Genomic DNA, 13,878 nt, shown 5'->3' on the forward strand with positions numbered 1-13,878 from the left:
CACACACTCACACGTACACACACGTACACACACTCACACGTACACACACTCACACATACACACACGTACACACTCACACGTACACACACTCACACGTACACACACTCACACGTGCACACACGTACACACACTCACACGTACACACACTCACACGTACACACACTCACACGTACACACTCACACGTACACACGTACACACACTCACACGTACACACACTCACACGAACACACACTCACACGTACACACTCACACTTACACACACTCACACGTACACACACTCACACGTACACACACGTACACACACTCACACGTACACACACTCACACGTACACACACTCACACGTGCACACACGTACACACTCACACGTACACACACTCACACGTACACACACTCACACGTGCACACACGTACACACACTCACACGTACACACACTCACACGTGCACACACGTACACACTCACACGTACACACACTCACACGTACACACACTCACACGTACACACACTCACACGTGCACACACTCACACCTGCACACACTCACACGTACACACACGTACACACTCACACGTACACATGTACACACACTCACACGTACACACACTCACACGTACACACACTCACAGTTACACACAAGGAGAGAGATGTGTGGAGTGGTTTTGGATGGAGGGAGGTGGGAGGGGAGCCGAAAGCCTCAGCAAACCTTCACTTCTGCCAGGGTTAATAATTCATTGGTGTCTTCTCCAGCTGGGTCAATCATTAAGCGTACACACCCCACTCACTCTGACTCATTCCATTCTTTTAAATCCTCTCGCCTGCTCGTCTCCCTCGCAGGAGGAAAAGAGGAGGGTTGGTGAACCGAGCCGATCCATGCATCACCACCACCACCACCAGCAGCAGCACCACCACCACCAGCACCACCAGCACCAGCACCACCACCAACAGCAGCAGCACCACCAGCAGCAGCAGCAGCACCACCACCAGTAGCAGCACCACCAGCACCACCACCAGCAGCACCACCAGCAGCAGCAGCACCACCACCACCAGCACTACCACCAGCACCACCACCAGCACCACCACCACCAGTAGCAGTACCACCACCAGCACCACCACCACCAGCACTACCACCACCAGCACCACCACCACCAACAGCACCACCACCAACAGCACCACCAGCACCAGCAGAAATGTCCCCAGGCTCCGTCTCCGCGCCCCTCCGCAGCTGCAGGAGTCTGGCTCCATCTCCTGTCGCCGTTGGCATCGTCGCCGTCTTGGCGGTGGCCGCTGCTTATGAAGGTGGGCGCAGCGTTGGTGGTGCACCAGGGGTTGGTGGTACACACACAGCGTTGGTGGTGTACACACAGCGTTGGTGGTACACACACAGCGTTGGTGGTGTACACACAGCGTTGGTGGTGTACACACAGCGTTGGTGGTGTACACACAGTGTTGGTGGTACACACACAGTGTTGGTGGTGTACACAGTGTTGGTGGTGTACACCACAGTGTTGGTGGTGTACACACAGTGTTGGTGGTGTACACACACAGTGTTGGTGGTGTACACACAGTATTAGTGGTGTACACACAGTGTTGGTGGTGTACACACAGTGTTGGTGGTGTACACAGTGTTGGTGGTGTACACACAGCGTTGGTGGTGTACACACAGTGTTGGTGGTGCACCAGGGGTTGGTGGTGCACCAGGGGTTGGTGGTGTACACACAGTGTTGGTGGTGTACACACAGTGTTGGTGGTACACACACAGTGTTGGTGGTGTACACACAGTGTTGGTGGTGTACACACAGTGTTGGTGGTGTACACACAGCGTTGGTGGTGCACCAGGGGTTGGTGGTGTACACAGTGTTGGTGGTACACACACAGTGTTGGTGGTGTACACACAGTGTTGGTGGTGTACACACAGCGTTGGTGGTGTACACACAGTGTTGGTGGTGTACACACAGTGTTGGTGGTACACACACAGTGTTGGTGGTGTACACAGTGTTGGTGGTGTACACCACAGTGTTGGTGGTGTACACACAGTGTTGGTGGTGTACACACACAGTGTTGGTGGTGTACACACAGCGTTGGTGGTGTACACACAGCGTTGGTGGTGTACACACAGTGTTGGTGGTGTACACACAGTGTTGGTGGTGCACCAGGGGTTGGTGGTGCACCAGGGGTTGGTGGTGCACCAGGGGTTGGTGGTGTACACACAGTGTTGGTGGTGTACACACAGTGTTGGTGGTGTACACACAGTGTTGGTGGTACACACACAGTGTTGGTGGTGTACACACAGTGTTGGTGGTGTACACACAGTGTTGGTGGTACACACACAGCGTTGGTGGTGTACGGTGCTTTTTTCAGGAATATTTTTGCATGCGTTTTTTTTCACGGATTTTCTGTTTACACAGTCACCACATAGTCACTCTGTTTTCTCGTTCGTGTTTTTGTGTTTTTGTGTTTGTTGCGGTTGGACCCGATTCAAGAGCCGAACGGCTCACAGGGGCTATAACCAAAATAAACTGAAACTGAAGAAAAAAAACATCTGATAAACTGAAGGTGACAAACACAAAGCGGCTCGTGGCTCCGCACAACGATGGCTCTTTGAAAGCTCCACGTCTCTCTCCGCGTCTCTCTCGTTCCCCGCGGAGTCAACTCGTTCGCCGAGATGGAGCGCTCCGACGGAGCCTTTGACGCTAGCAGGCGAGGCTGCTCGCTTGTTTAGACGACGCCGACGCCGCTCGAAGCGTCTCACCGCGTGCTGAGATGATGCACAGCGAGCGGTGACCACAAACTGATGATGATGATGCCCCGCGTGGCGGCCACGTCCATTCTCGATGTGGGGGTGGGGGTGGTGGGGGAAGCGGAGGACACGGAGGGAAAAATCCATGCGACCACCTGAAGAGACAGTGTGTACGTGTGTGTACGTGTGAGTGTGTGTTTGTGTACGTGTGTGTACGTATGTGTGTGTACGTGAGTGTGTCTGTGTACGTGTGAGTGTGTGTCTGTGTACGTGTGAGTGTGTGTGTTTGTGTACGTGTGAGTGTGTGTACGTGTGTGTACGTGTGTATGTATGTGCGATAGTGTAGCGGTTAGCGTGCTGCGCTATGAACCTGGCAACCCGGGTTCGATTCCCGCTCACGGCCAACACCAGTGACGATTATTCGAACCGGTCCCGGGCCTCCCTTAGGTCGACTCAGCCTCAAATGAGTACATTGCCACTAGGGAGACAAAGGCGGTCGGGCGTGGTGGCCACCCACCCCCTCGTGTACCGTTTCGGCCTTCATAGGTGCTCGCTAACAGCACTTGCCCCTACAGTCTGTTAAGGCTATATGGGAATCTTTGTCTTGTCTTGTACGTGAGTGTGTCTGTGTACGTGTGAGTGTGTGTCTGTGTACGTGTGTGAGTGTGTGTCTGTGAGTGTGTGTACATGTATGTACGTGTGAGTGTGTGTCTGTGTACGTGTGAGTGTGTGTCTGAGTACGTGTGAGTGTGTGTCTGTGTACGTGTGTGAGTGTGTGTGTCTGTACCGGGGGAATCTCCATTTGGTACAGCTATAATGGGAGGCTGATCGATGCCCGGGTGCGGTCAAGGGATGGCTCCCTATTGCTCAACCACGTTATGTATGCTGATGATTTGGTAATAGCTGCTCATTCAGAGGAGGAGTTGGAGACGCTGCTGCTGAGACTGGAGCGTGCCACTAAGAGATGGGGGCCTTACCTTCAGCCACACCAAAACTAAGCACCTGCCTGGATATTTTGTACCATCGGACACTCCACCCCCACAACTCCCAATCGGTGATGGGGCAGTTGTGGAGAGAGTGGAGAGTTTCCCATACCTGGGCAGTGTGCTTATGACTGGCTCCAGTTTAACAGCAGAGGTCTCACTCCGAATCAGTCGAGCGGCAATATCTTTTCATCGGTTGCGTAACGCTGTGTGGAAGCTACCTGGTCTGTCGCTCCGCACTAAGCTTCAGGTCTTCTCGGCCACGGTCATTCCCTCCCTTCTCTACGCTTGCGAAACGTGGACCCCCTTAATGGAGCATTTTCGCCGGTTGAAACATTTAGGCTGGCCTGCCTACGATCCATCCTGGGTTTAACCAGACTGGATTGTGTGAGGAGCTCACAAATCCTTGAAAGATCTGGGCAAGGTCCCATCGATGAGCTCCTCCGGCAGGCAAGGCTGGGTCATGTAGCCCGCATGCCCAGCCACCGCATGCCGAAACAGCTTTTGTTCGGCCGGATCGAGGGGGCTAAACGGGCGCGGCACGGGCTAGAGAGGAGATGGAGTGATGTGGTACGGGAGGACGTGGAGCTGAGTGGACTTGTCGATGACTGGTACCAGCGGTGTCAAAATTGGCCTCTGTGGAGGAGGCTCGTGAAGGACGCTACTGGGCAGTTGGAGGCAGTCGCCCTCCAACAACAACGGAGGGTGGAGGAGCGACGCTCACAACAACGAGCGGAGCGCCGGGTGGCTAAAGCACAGCAGGTTGGCACAGTAGGGGGCACAGGTGGTGCACCAGCCAGTCATTTCGGTCATCTCAGTCAGTCGACCCGTGGCACCTGGGTCTGCCCCGTGACCTGCCAGCGTGGCCTCAAGGTGCACATGGCCTGGCACAAGCGTCGTGGTGATGTCACCACCACTTAGTGGCGAATGGCAGTTGTTGTGTGTGTGTATGTAGCTGTTAGCGCGCTGCGCTAAGAACCCGGCGACCCAAGTTCGATTCCCTCTCACGGCCAACACCGTCAGTGACGATTCTCTGAACCGGTCCTGGGCCTCCCCTAGGTCGACTCAAGCTCAAATGAGTAACCTGGTGCGGTGTGTAGTAAACATCGCCACTGGGGAGACAAAGGCGGCCGGGCGTGGTGCTGGCCACCCACGCCCTCGTGTGCCACAGTGCCGGTAGCCTTGGTAGGTGCTGCTACTCGCGAGCAGCAGCAGCACTTGCCCCGGCAGTCCGTGACAGCCGTCGTGTACACAATGGTGGGGATTTTTTGCACGCGGCGTTTTATATTAAATATTTGCTGTTTTTTTTCCAGGATGTTTCTGTTACGCGTTGTCGCTTTAAGATGTTCTGTGTTCATATTTTGTTTGTTGCGGCTGCACCCGACTTGAGAGCCGCATGGCTCACAACGCTATCTCCATAGATATAAAAGGCAAAGTTGTGATTGTGCGTGTCTGTTCAAAATGTTTAGCGTACTTCCCGACATGCAACAAACTGGAAATTTGCCACGTGGGTGCTTTCCAGACTGTACACCATCCTAAAATTATAAAAATACACTTTTGCTATTTCTTTAGGGGGGTAGCTCAATAATGCATCTATTTTTTTTGCACGTCAAGTGAGCTGTGACGTCAAATCTGTCACGTGACCCGCGCACGTGGAAGCGTAACGCGTTGTAGTATAGTGACCCGAGTTCGATTCCCGCTCACGGCCACCGCCGGTGACGATTATTTTTTTACCGGTCCTGGGCCTTCCCTAGGTCGACTCGGCATCAAACGAGTACCTGCTCTGCTGTGTGAACATCGCCACTGGGGGGACGTGGTGAATCCTCGTCCCGGGCGTAGCCGGGTAGTACAGCTCGTACCTAACAAACTTGAAACTTCGTCTCTCTCTGTGTGCGCGCGTGCGCGTGTCTCTCCCCCCACCCACCCACCCCGCTGCAGTGGACCTGCTCGACACGGAGACCGCGCAGGGCGACCTCGGCTGGGTCGCCTTCCCGCCCGATGGGGTGAGTCGAGCGTGGAGGCCACGAGACCTCCGTGGATGTTCGGGGGGGGAGGGGCGTCCATAGATGACGTCACGCACTTAGGGGGCGGGGTCAGACATTTGTGACGATGCGTGACGAGAGAGGGAGGTTTGAGAAATGTGACGTCACATCATCAAAATGCGCAACTTTAAATAAATACAGACAACGCTAAGTTGCCTCGGTGGGAGTAGTTATATTGGAGAAACCAAATGACATGTCTCGGACCGCATTCGTGAACACAAAGCAGACCTGAAACACGGTAGGACCAACACCTCGGCCGTGGCAGATCACTGTTATAATTCAGTAGGCTCACATGACATTGACTTCTCCAAGACAGAGGTTCTTTGCAAGCCATCTGGCTACCATGAGAGATTCGTTCATGAGTCTATTCACATATACAAACACAGAGACAATTTCAACCGAGAAGATGGATTCTGGCTTAGCAATCATTGGAAGGATTTGATAAACCATTTCGGGTCTTAATTGATTGTTCACGCTTACGGTGGCCTTCAGACCTCATCCATTATTTTTCGTCTCCCCCCTCCTCTTTTCCGAACATAGATGGACTCGTCCTTCTGAACTGCCAAATCGCTCTCCGTGGTGCTAACGTTAAAAAAACGCCACTTTTTTCTAAATTTATTGCTGTGGTTTTCACACCTGATGATGATTATGTTAGGGTCGTCGGCCCCCGGGATCTCTCCTGCCTGCGACCCTGCCCGCGAAGTACCGACGCCCCCAGACTCTCCACTAGTGTGGGAGCTGCCGCTGCTGCACTCCTCACCGGGCGGGGAAGGGCCGCCGCGCTCCTGTTCCCCCCCCTGGGCTGTCGAGAGTGATGCCTTACCGGCAGGAAACCCAATCTTCCTCGCTCGCCTCATGGTCCTTGTCGTGTGCAGGTCCTCGAGGGTTGGTAGATTGCAGGCAATTACCTTCTCAGCAGTGTGGATGATACGCTGCAGTCTGCTCTTGTCCTTGGCAGTGGCAGCAGCGTACCAGACGGTTATGGAGGAGGTGAGGATGGATTCAATGATTGCTGTATAGAATTGCACCATCATTGTCTTTGGCAGGTTGAATTTCTTCAGCTGCCATAGAAAGTAAATCCTCTGTTGAGCTTTCTTGGTGAGGGAGCTGATGTTCAGTTCCCACTTGAGGTCCCAGGAGAGAATAGTGCCCAGGAAGCGGAAGGACTCTACACTTTTGACTGGGGAGTCTAACAGGGTGATGGGGGTGAGTGGGGCTGTATTCTTCCTGAAGTCCACAACCATCTCAACTGTCTTTAGAGCATTTAGCTCTAAGTTGTTCTGGCTACACCAGGTCACCAGGTTGTCAGCTTCCCACCTATAGTCAGACTCATCCCCACCAGAGATCAGCCCAATGAGGGTGGTGTCGTCCGCAAAATTCAAGAGTTTGACGGACAGATGATTGGAGGTGCAGCTGTTGGTATACAGAGAGAAGAGCAGTGGGGAAAGGACGCAGCCCTGAGGAGTTCTGGTGCTGATGGAGCTGGAGTCAGAGACTTGTGTTCCCAGCTTAACGCACTGCTTCCTGTCAGACAGGAAGTCTGTGATCCAGTAGGGCACATTCAGCTGGAAGAGCTTGTCCTGAAGCAGGGCAGGGATGATGGTGTTGAAGGCAGAGCTGAAGTCCACAAACAGGATCCTAGCGTAGGATGCTGGGGCGTCCAGATGCTGTAGGATGAAGTGGAGGGCCATGTTAACTGCGTCGTCCACAGACCTGTTGGCTCTGTAGGCAAACTGAAGGGGGTCCAGGAGAGGGTCTGTGATGGCTTTGAGGTGTGCCAGGACCAGGCGCTCAAAAGACTTCATTACCACAGATGTAAGGGCGACCGGTCTGTAATCATTTAGTCCTGTTGGCCTTAGCTTTTTGGGCACAGGGATGATGGTGGAGGACTTGAGACAGGCTGGTACATGGCATGTCTCCAGGGAGGTGTTAAAGAGGTAGGTGAACACCGGAGACAGCTGGTCAGCGCAGTGCCTGAGGGTGGCTGGAGAGACAGAGTCCGGCCCGGCTGCTTTGCGTGGATTCTGCCTCTTGAAAAGTCTATTAACGTCTCCCTCCTGAAAGGAGAGAGTCGTCTCTATAGTATGGGTGGGGGATGGGGCCTCTTGAGTGGGAAGGGGTAGTTCAGGACAGTCCAATTGTCTTTCAAATCTGCAGTAGAACTCGTTCAGGTCGTTGGCCAGGCGGGAGTCGTTAGTGGTGTGGGGAGCTCTGGGCTTGTAGTTGGTGATCTGCCTGAGCCCTCTCCAGACAGAAGCAGAGTCGTTAGTAGAGAACTGGTGTTTTAGTCTCTCTGAGTACAGTCGTTTAGCCTCTCTCACCGCTTTGCTAAACCTGTTCTTCGACTCCTTGAATCTGTCTCTATCTCCACTCCTAAACACTTCCTCCTTCTCCAACCTCAACCTTCTGAGCTTTGCTGAGAACCAGGGCTTGTTGTTGTTAAAGTTCACCTTGTTACGTGTTGGGATACAGCAGTCCTCATAGAAGCTGATGTAGGACGTCACAGCCTCTGTGAGTTCATCCAGACTATTGGTAGCAGTCGTGAACATATCCCAGTCAGTACAGTCTAAGCACGCCCGCAAATCTTCCACAGCCTCACTGGTCCACTGTTTAGATGTCCTCACAGCAGGTTTACAGAGTTTTAGTTTCTGCCTGTATGCAGGAATCAGGTGGACCATGGCATGGTCAGAGTGTCCTAGTGCTGCTCGGGGGACGGCGTGGTAGGCTCTACTGACTGTAGTGTAGCAGTGATCCAGAGTGTTCCCTTCTCTGGTTGGGCATTTAATGAATTGTATGTATTTGGGGAGTTCGTGGCTGAGATTACCTTTGTTAAAGTCGCCAAGTACGATAACCAACGAATCTGGATTTGCTCGCTCCACACTCAGAATCTGATCGGCGAGCATGCGTTGGGCCTCTTTAACCTGAGGACATGGCGGCAAATAAACTCCGACCAAAATGAGCGACGCGAACTCGCGAGGCGAGTAAAACGGTTTACAGGTTATAAAAATTGATTCAAGGAGTGGAGAACAATGTTTCAGAATCACTGTGACATCTACACTCCCCCCCACACTCCCTCCCACACTCCACTCCCTCTCCCCTCACCACGACCGCAGTGGCAGCAGGCTACGAGTGGCCAACGCTCAAGGCCCAGGCTGTACCAGGCGCAGTGCCGCCCCGCCGTGCCCAGGCAGGACAAGTGGCTGCGCACCGCCTGGATCCCGCGCGGCGACGCTCGCCGCATCTTCCTCGAGTTCCGCTTCAGCTTACGGCGCCGGTGCCCCCGTCGCCTCCCGGCCGCCGCCGCCTCCGCCGCCGGCTGCGACGACGACACGTTGGACGTTTACTACCGGGAGTCGGACGACCCCGGCGACGTCGCCGCCGGGGTCTTCGCCGACGACGAGCGGCGGCTCTTCTCCAAGGTCGACGTCGTCGGCTCGGGCGGGTCGGAGGTCGAGGCGGCGGGCGACGTGGGGCCCCTCTCCCGGGGCGGCCTCCGTCTGGCGTTCCGCGACACGGGGGCCTGCGCGTGGCTGGCGTCCGTGCGCGTCTACCGCAGGCGCTGCCCGGCCCTCGCGGTCCGCCTCGCCGAGTTCCCCGACGCTCCGGCCGCCGGCGACGGGCCGTGGGCGCTGTCGGAGGTGACGGGGGCGTGCGTGGGCCACGCGCTCCGGCCCGAGGGGGAGCCGGAGCCGGCGATGTTCTGCAACGCCGACGGCGAGTGGGAGGGCCACCCCGGGAGCTGCGTCTGCCGTGCCGGGTACCAGCAGGCGGGGAACGCCTGCCAAGGTGACGCGTTGGGATTTGTTTTAGTAGATTCATCATCGCTTACCCTCGAGAGAGATGTGGAAAGACCCAGCGGACCTCCCACACACTCACTCGCCCACTCACCCACTCACTCACCCACTCACTCACCCACCCACCTACTCACTCACTCACCCACCCACCCACCCAACCACTTATCCTCCCACCCACTCACTCACTCACCCACTGACTCACCCACTCACTCACTCAACCACTCACCCACCCACTCACTCACTCGCCCACCCACTCACTCACTCACCCACCCACCCACTCACTCACTCACTCACCCATTCACCCAACCACTCACTCACCCACTCACTCACCCACTCACCCACTCACCCACCCACTCACCCACCCACATACCTACTCATCCACTCACTCACCCACTTTCTCACTCACCCAACCACTTACCCACCCACGCACTCTCTCACCCACCCCATCTCATCTCTCTCCCCATCTGCTCATCTCTCTCCCCATCTGCTCATCTCTCTCCCCATCTCTCGCTACTGACAGCACCAACAGTCTGTAAAGGTTCATAATAAAGGTGTTAAACTGAGTCTGTAAAGGCTACAGGTCGGGGGGCGGGACCTTTGTGCGTGCAGTGTGTGAGCAGGGCTCTTATAAGGAGACGGCCCAAGACAGCTCCTGCTCCCGGTGTCCGCCACACAGCACGGGCAGCGTCATCGGAGCGACGTCCTGCACCTGCCACGATGGATACTTCCGGCCCAGCGGCGAGCCCCAGTCTGTGGCCTGTGCAAGTTCGTTCACTATGCGCCATACACTACACTATACACTACTACACTATACACTACTACACTACACTATACAGTACTACACTACACTATACACTACACTACTACACTACACTATACACTACTACACTACACTATACACTACACTATACACTACCTACTACACTACACACTACACTATACACTACACTATACACTACACTATACACTACTACACTACACTATACACTACACTACTACACTACACTATACACTACACTATACACTACTACACTGCACTATACACTACTACACTATACTATACACTACTACACTACACTATACACTACTACACTACACTCTACACTACTACACTACACTATACACTACTACACTATACACTACTACACTACACTATACACTACCTACTACACTACACTACACACTACACTATACACTACACTATACACTACTACACTACACTATACACTACACTACTACACTATACACTACTACACTACACTCTACACTACTACACTACACTATACACTACTACACTATACTATACACTACTACACTACACTATACACTACTACACTACACTCTACACTACTACACTACACTATACACTACTACACTATACACTACTACACTATACACTACCTACTACACTACACTACACACTACACTATACACTACACTATACACTACACTATACACTACTACACTGTACACTACACTATACACTACTACACTATACACTATACTATACACTACACTATACACTACTATGCACTATACACTACTACACTATACACTACCTACTACACTACACTACACTATACACTACTACACTACACTATACACTACACTACTACACTACACTATACACTACACTATACACTACTACACTATACTATACACTACTACACTACACTATACACTACTACACTACACTCTACACTACTACACTACACTATACACTACTACACTATACACTACTACACTACACTATACACTACCTACTACACTACACTACACACTACACTATACACTACACTATACACTACACTATACACTACTACACTGTACACTACACTATACACTACTACACTATACACTATACTATACACTACACTATACACTACTATGCACTATACACTACTACACTATACACTACCTACTACACTACACTATACACTACACTATAAACTACTACCCTACACTATACACTACACTACACTATACACTACTATACACTACACTATACACTACACTATACACTACCTACTACACTACACTATACACTACACTATACACTACACTATACACTACACTATACACTACTACTATACAGTACTACACTACACTATACACTACTGCGCTATACACTACACTATACACTACACTATACACTACCTACTACACTACACTATACACTACACTATACACTACTACTATACAGTACTACACTACACTATACACTACTGCGCTATACACTACACTATACACTACACTATACACTACCTACTACACTACTCTATAAACTCCGTTCCGCCCCCCCCCCCGGCCAGAGCCGCCGTCGGCCCCCAGGGACGTCGTCACCTCGCCGCTCTCCGCCGCCGCCTCGGTGACGCTCCGGTGGAGCCCGCCGGCGAATCCCGGCGGGCGCTCCGACCTCGCCTACTCCGTCGTGTGCCGGCTCCACCCGCCCCCCCTGCGGGGGGGGGGGTGGGGAGAGGGGCCAGGAGCCGGCGCCGCCGTGCGGCCCGGCCGTGAGGTTCCGGCCTCCGCTCCCGCTGACGAACGCCAAGGTGGAGGTGAGCGGCCTGCGTGAGAACGCCGCCTACACCCTGGAGGTGCACGCCACCAATGGCGTCTCCCGCCTGAGCGGCGTCCCCTCGGCGTTCGCGGCCGTCCACGTCGCCACGTCACGGGATCGTGAGTCGTCGTCCCCCCCCTCCTCCTCTCGCTCACGGCCATCGTCTTTCTTTTTTTGAAATCTCTTTTTCATCTTTAGATATTTAGTTGCTTTTGTCAAATATTTTTTTTCTATCTTTTTTTAAATGGTTTTTTAAAATATTTTTTTAAAAATACATTCTCCTTTTTTAAAAGCTATAACATGCACGTAACATTATAATAATATTATTCTTAAATGCTATGCAAAAACATGATAATTATATTATGATTAAAGACAATGCCGCCTGCATTTGCAGCCAGCCAATCACCGCTCTGCATCTTAGTTGGCCGTCTGCATTTGCAGCCAGCCAATCACCGCTCTGCATCTTAATTATCCGCCTGCCTTTGCAGCCAGCCAATCACCGCTCTGCATCTTAGTTGTCCGCCTGCATTTGCAGCCAGCCAATCACCGCTCTGCATCTTAGTTGGCCGTCTGCATTTGCAGCCAGCCAATCACCGCTCTGCATCTTAATTATCCGCCTGCCTTTGCAGCCAGCCAATCACCGCTCTGCATCTTAGTTCTCCGCCTGCATTTGCAGCCAGCCAATCACCGCTCTGCATCTTAGTTGGCCGCCTGCATTGGCAGCCAGCCAATCACCGCTCTGCATCTTAGTTGTCCGCCTGCATTTGCAGCCAGCCAATCACCGCTCTGCATCTAAATTGTCCGCCTGCATTTGCAGCCAGCCAATCACCGCTCTGCATCTAAATTGGCCGCCTGCATTTGCAGCCAGCCAATCACCGCTCTGCATCTTAGTTATCCGCCTACATTTGCAGCCAGCCAATCACTGCTCTGCATCTAAATTGTCTGCCTGCATTTGCAGCCAGCCAATCAACGCTCTGCATCTAAATTGGCCGCCTGCATTTGCAGCCAGCCAATCACCGCTCTGCATCTTAGTTGTCCGCCTGCATTTGCAGCCAGCCAATCACCACTCTGCATCTAAATTGTCCGCCTGCATTTGCAGCCAGCCAATCACCGCTCTGCATCTAAATTGGCCGCCTGCATTTGCAGCCAGCCAATCACCGCTCTGCATCTAAATTGGCCGCCTGCATTTGCAGCCAGCCAATCACCGCTCTGCATCTTAGTTGTCCGCCTGCATTTGCAGCCAGCCAATCACCGCTCTGCATCTAAATTGTCCGCCTGCATTTGCAGCCAGCCAATCACCGCTCTGCATCTAAATTGGCCGCCTGCATTTGCAGCCAGCCAATCACCGCTCTGCATCTTAGTTGTCCGCCTGCATTTGCAGCCAGCCAATCACCGCTCTGCATCTAAATTGGCCGCCTGCATTTGCAGCCAGCCAATCACCGCTCTGCATCTTAGTTGTCCGCCTGCATTTGCAGCCAGCCAATCACTGCTCTGCATCTAAATTGGCCGCCTGCATTTGCAGCCAGCCAATCACCGCTCTGCATCTAAATTGGCCGCCTGCATTTGCAGCCAGTCAATCACCGCTCTGCATCTTAGTTGTCCGCCTGCATTTGCAGCCAGCCAATCACCACTCTGCATCTAAATTGTCCGCCTGCATTTGCAGCCAGCCAATCACCGCTCTGCATCTAAATTGGCCGCCTGCATTTGCAGCCAGCCAATCACCGCTCTGCATCTAAATTGGCCGCCTGCATTTGCAGCCAGCC

General features: G+C 53.1%; 1 protein-coding gene across 1 annotated transcript in view; it reads left to right on the forward strand.

Moving 5' to 3' along the window:
* Positions 1 to 449: 449 nt before the first annotated feature.
* Positions 450 to 13,878, forward strand: part of LOC142917305 (ephrin type-A receptor 5-like) — a 32,455-nt gene continuing 19,026 nt past the window's right edge. Inside the window, exons 1-5 of the mRNA XM_076061936.1 lie at positions 450 to 1,295; positions 5,658 to 5,722; positions 8,875 to 9,547; positions 10,165 to 10,320; positions 11,868 to 12,128. Of these exons, the coding sequence (XP_075918051.1) occupies positions 1,187 to 1,295; positions 5,658 to 5,722; positions 8,875 to 9,547; positions 10,165 to 10,320; positions 11,868 to 12,128 (1,264 nt within the window). The 5' untranslated portion in view covers positions 450 to 1,186. The remainder of the gene's footprint in view (positions 1,296 to 5,657; positions 5,723 to 8,874; positions 9,548 to 10,164; positions 10,321 to 11,867; positions 12,129 to 13,878) is intronic.

The sequence above is a fragment of the Petromyzon marinus genome, unplaced genomic scaffold (genome assembly GCF_048934315.1).
Source record: "Petromyzon marinus isolate PM22_M1 ecotype Great Lakes invasive population unplaced genomic scaffold, UKy_Petmar_22M1.pri1.0 PM_G_Scaffold_45, whole genome shotgun sequence".
In the NCBI taxonomy this organism is placed as follows: domain Eukaryota; kingdom Metazoa; phylum Chordata; class Hyperoartia; order Petromyzontiformes; family Petromyzontidae; genus Petromyzon; species Petromyzon marinus.